General features: G+C 49.3%; 1 protein-coding gene across 1 annotated transcript in view; it reads right to left on the bottom strand.

The window, feature by feature from the left end:
* Positions 1-208: 208 nt before the first annotated feature.
* Positions 209-4,279, bottom strand: part of LOC132210088 (uncharacterized) — a 15,942-nt gene continuing 11,871 nt past the window's right edge. Inside the window, exon 2 of the mRNA XM_059649424.1 lies at positions 209-3,438. Within this exon, the coding sequence (XP_059505407.1) occupies positions 1,200-3,287 (2,088 nt within the window). The 5' untranslated portion in view covers positions 3,288-3,438 and the 3' untranslated portion in view covers positions 209-1,199. The remainder of the gene's footprint in view (positions 3,439-4,279) is intronic.

Here is a 4,279-nt window from a genome sequence, read left to right as displayed (position 1 = left end):
GATGAGGTTAAGGATCAACCAGAACTTCTTCCACCTTCCCAGGAAGTATTCAGATGACTATTCATTCTCCCCCACAGCCAAGACTATAAGAACTAGGAGCAGGAGTAGGCCATCCGGCCCCTCGAGCCTGCCCCACTGTTTAATAAGATCATGGCTGATCTTTTTGAGACTCAGCTCCACTTACCCACCCACTCACCATAACCCTTAATTCCTTTACTGTTCAAAAATTTATCTAGCCTTGCCTTAAACACATTCAGCGAGGAAGCTTCAACCGCTTCACTGGGCAGGGAATTCCACAGATTCACAAACCTTCGGGTGAAGAAGTTCCTCCTGACCTCAGTCCTACATCTGCTTCCCTTTATTTTGAGGCGATGCCCTCTAGTCCTAGTTTTACTTGCCAGCGGAAACAACCTCCCTGCCTCCACCTTATCTATTCCCTTCATAATCTTATATGTTTTTGTAAGATCTCCCCTCGTTCTTCTGAATTGCAATGAGTACAATCCCAGTCTATTCAGTCTGTGTGTGTGTGTGTGTGTGTATGTGTGTGTGTGTGTGTATCTGTGTGTGCATGTGTGCATGTATGTCCGTGCGAGTGAGTGTGTGTGTGTGTGTGTGTGTGTGTCTGTGTGTGTGTGTCTGTGTATCTGCATGTCTGTGTGTCTGTGTATGTGTGTGTGTGTGTGTGTGTGTGTGTGTGTGTGTGTGTGTGTGTGTGTGTGTGTGCCTGCAGGGTGGTGGGTGATTCAGAGACTGTCTTACTCAAGCTGGAGAGCGAGAAGGAGGGAGAGAGAGATAGTGAGAGAGAGTGGTCAGTGCTGAGAGAGAGAGAGAGAATCAGAGAGAGAGAGAAAGAGAGAGACTGATCAGTGCTGAGAGAGAGAGAGAAAGAGTGAGAGTGAGAGAGAGTGGTCAGTGCTGAGAGAAAGTGAGTGAAGGAGGAGAGGGAGGGAGAGAGAGAGAGACAGAGTTTGTTCAGTGCCAAAAGAGAAAGTGTGTGTGAGAGAGAGAGAGAGGGTGCAGGTTTCCTGGTTGAATAGCTGTTGTTTTGAGTTAGCACTGTAACAGAGAAAAGGGAATGAAGATTTGCAGTGGGCAGGGTGGATGTGGGATGTGGGAGAGCAAAGGTTTTGTTGTCAAACATGGAACGGGTTGAGGTTTTGAGTCCTGCCTTTGTCTGGCTCGCACTCATCACGCACCCACTATGAATCCAGAATGTCAGGCAGGGGGCAGTTTTCCGGAACGATCTTCATGGCAGTTTCTCCAGCCACTTGCTCCACTGCGGCCTGCATAGCCGACTGCACGATACAGGATGCTGTGTGGACTAACACTGCCTCCTGGCTATCCGCTCCACTGCTGAAGGCAAGAAACTCAAGCCCAGGGGCAGCATCGCTTGCAGGGTCAGCGTCCCCTCCCCTATTGCCTGCCGTGCTCCCATCCTCTGGCGAGTTGTTCCAATTCACACATTTATGGGCTTGACATTCCGCAGCAAAAACTTCCTCAGAGATGCCAGGGGGCAGTATAGGGTCACGGCCGGGAGAGGCGGCTACAATATTCATTCCTTGCTCAACAAATCCCAGTGTTGACCTATTTGCACCTACATAGGCTTCCTGTCCTTGCTTAGTGCTGTCACCTGGGGAGAAGCAGGCAGGATTTGTGGTCTTCCTGACTGATTCAGTGAGATCACAACTTTCCAGTTTCTGTGTAGCCTCCTCAATGGTCAACAGCTCTTGAACAATCCGTTCTATATTATCTTCCTTTGCCAATGGACTTGATCGCAATAGAATGGGGCTTGTTCTTTGCGAATGTGCGAGTCGGGAATCATACAGAATTCCCTGCGCCCGCTCTTGTCTCTCTGACTCGATCACAACTCTCAGAGTAGCTGGAGTCAACTCTTCTTGTAAACCACCTGGGAACCCATCACTGCCCAGAGGGTGCGATGGGTTCAGTTTGGCACTGCCAATCTCACATTGCTCTCTCTGTGGTGTTAATCGAAGGGAAAGCATTGGTGACACAGGCTCAAAGTCACATACCCACTGGTTGCCATCTTGCCCGCCGTCAACTAATGTCTCTTCACCATTGTCCTTGGAATGCCCCATCTCATCCTGGAACATTGCTGGGAGAGATCCTTCGATCCCGACTCTCTCTTTCACCACGTCCCAGTGGATCTCGGCCTGGGAATCCTCAGAGGCTCCTGATACCGCAGGATCTTGGTGCCTAGTCAGTGGAATGGCTGCAGTTTCTGAATGAAGGACTTTATTAACTGTGTGGAGGGGGCTTGAGGAATAGGCCGCTCCCTCAGGATCTTCACTCGGACTCCGGTTTCTCTGCTCTCCAATCAACTCTGGTGCCTTTGAGTCGGATGAGGCAGTTACTTCAGATTCCCAGGAATCTGGTGGGATTCCGGTCTCCGACTGGCTCTGGCTGCCTGAGAGATTTGTGCTTTTGTCGATAAAACTTGTCCAGTCCTTTCTCGACTTCATGAGATATCTGAAGGAAGCCCAACCGCTGGACCTTCTCCTCAGCTTGGCCCGACTGTCCATGCTTTGAATCTCTGGTTCCTCTTCTGGGGTGGCTGCTTTGGAATCATCTTCCTCTGCTTGAGCACCGAGGCTAGGGTCTGCTGGCGATGAGAGGTCCGAGTCGCAGCCTGCTATGTTGTGCCTGAGTCTAGGGACTTCCCTCTGATGCTCAGGTAATTGAGCAGGAAGGCAGCTCTGTGTCTGCCTCTCAGCCTTTGTCAGAATTTGGCCTGTTTGCTGACCATTCAGAGTCTCTTCCTCTGCCTCCTCCTCCTCCTCTTGGTGCTTTCTCATCTTCTTCACACAGAGCAGTGATCCCCAAGCTGCACGTGACCCCCTCGTTCCCTTCATCCATCGCTTGTTCCTCGCTCTTGCTTCCTTCCCTGGTTTGACTCTGCATTTGACAGGGACCTGGCTCAGGGTGCTATCCTGTCCTCTGACCCCGGGCATGCTCAGTGAGGAATGATGACCCTTTTCTTCATCTACGTCTCCTGGGTATCTACTCACTATACTCTCTTCAAATACTGACTCATCAATTCGTGGGGCCATGGCCCACGCTGAGAGATCCGGATCCTCAGAATAGTTGCCCCTCGACCAGGTTTCAGTTGACTCGACCTCCTGATTCCTCAGAAACCTGTAATTCGCCACCAGCTTGTCTTGGCTTCCCTTTGGATGATCTCCCTTCTTGGTTTTCATGAGGAATAACTTGGGAGGACCTCCTCTGGTTAGCTTCCTCACCAAGCCAGTCTTAGCCCTACTCTTGTTCATGGCAGCTGAGGATTATGGGATAGTCATAACCATCTGTCTCATACCTTCAGTGCAATTCCAGGTTATGGTCACACTGAGGGTGTCCTCTTCTCTTCCCGGGCACACATTAACATCTCTCTGATCAATGATCGCTTCCTGTTAAATCTCCAGTCTGGAAAAAGAATGACCACTTAGTACACAACATGAAGACCACCCTATAGAGCTAGAAACCTGATATAACAGACGGAATGCTGGGAAAACTCTATGGAACGAGAAACCAGGTTAATGTCTCAGCTTAATGACCTTTGCAGACAGTGACATCAACTGATGATGCAGTTGATGCCAAGGAATTCTACAGCACAGAAAGAGGCCACTCAGCCCATCATATCGGTACTAGTTGCAGAAAGCGTTCTTAAGCTATTCCCACCTTCCCATCGAAAACCCTGACTGTTTCCCCATGGCCCTGTCAATTTCATCTCTTTCAAATACTAAGTAAATTCCTTTTGAAAGTTATTATTGAATGTTCATGGCTTTATGAAAGACAAATTGTACTAAACAATTCTCCTGAAGTGTTTTTTTCAGGATGTGATCATGGGGTAGATAAGGGATGTGGTACATCGGCATTTTCAGCAGGTGTTTTAATGAGGTCCCCTGTGAGAGGTTAGTGAGCAAAGTGAAAGCCCATGCGATCAGGGTGATATACTATTGGATCAAGAATTGGTTCTCAGAGACAAATAGAGAGTGGGAGTAAATGATAACACACTGTGGGCCTGGAGGACCACAGCAGGGCCAGGCAGCATCAGAGGAGCAGGAAAGCTGACGTTTCGGGTCAGGACGCTTCTTCAGAAAAATGGGTCTTTTACTCGTGAAAGGCAGTGAGAGAGTTCGGTGCTTGGGCCCCAGATCTTCACGTCTTATATCAGTGACTTGGATGAGGGGTCCGGACACAGCATTCCAAGTTTGCTGATGAAACAAAACTAGGTGGGACAGTGAGTTCTGAGGAGATTGCAAGG

The sequence above is a fragment of the Stegostoma tigrinum genome, chromosome 10 (assembly GCF_030684315.1).
Source record: "Stegostoma tigrinum isolate sSteTig4 chromosome 10, sSteTig4.hap1, whole genome shotgun sequence".
Classification (NCBI taxonomy): Eukaryota; Metazoa; Chordata; class Chondrichthyes; order Orectolobiformes; family Stegostomatidae; genus Stegostoma; species Stegostoma tigrinum.
This window is presented reverse-complemented; position numbering and strand designations above follow the sequence as displayed.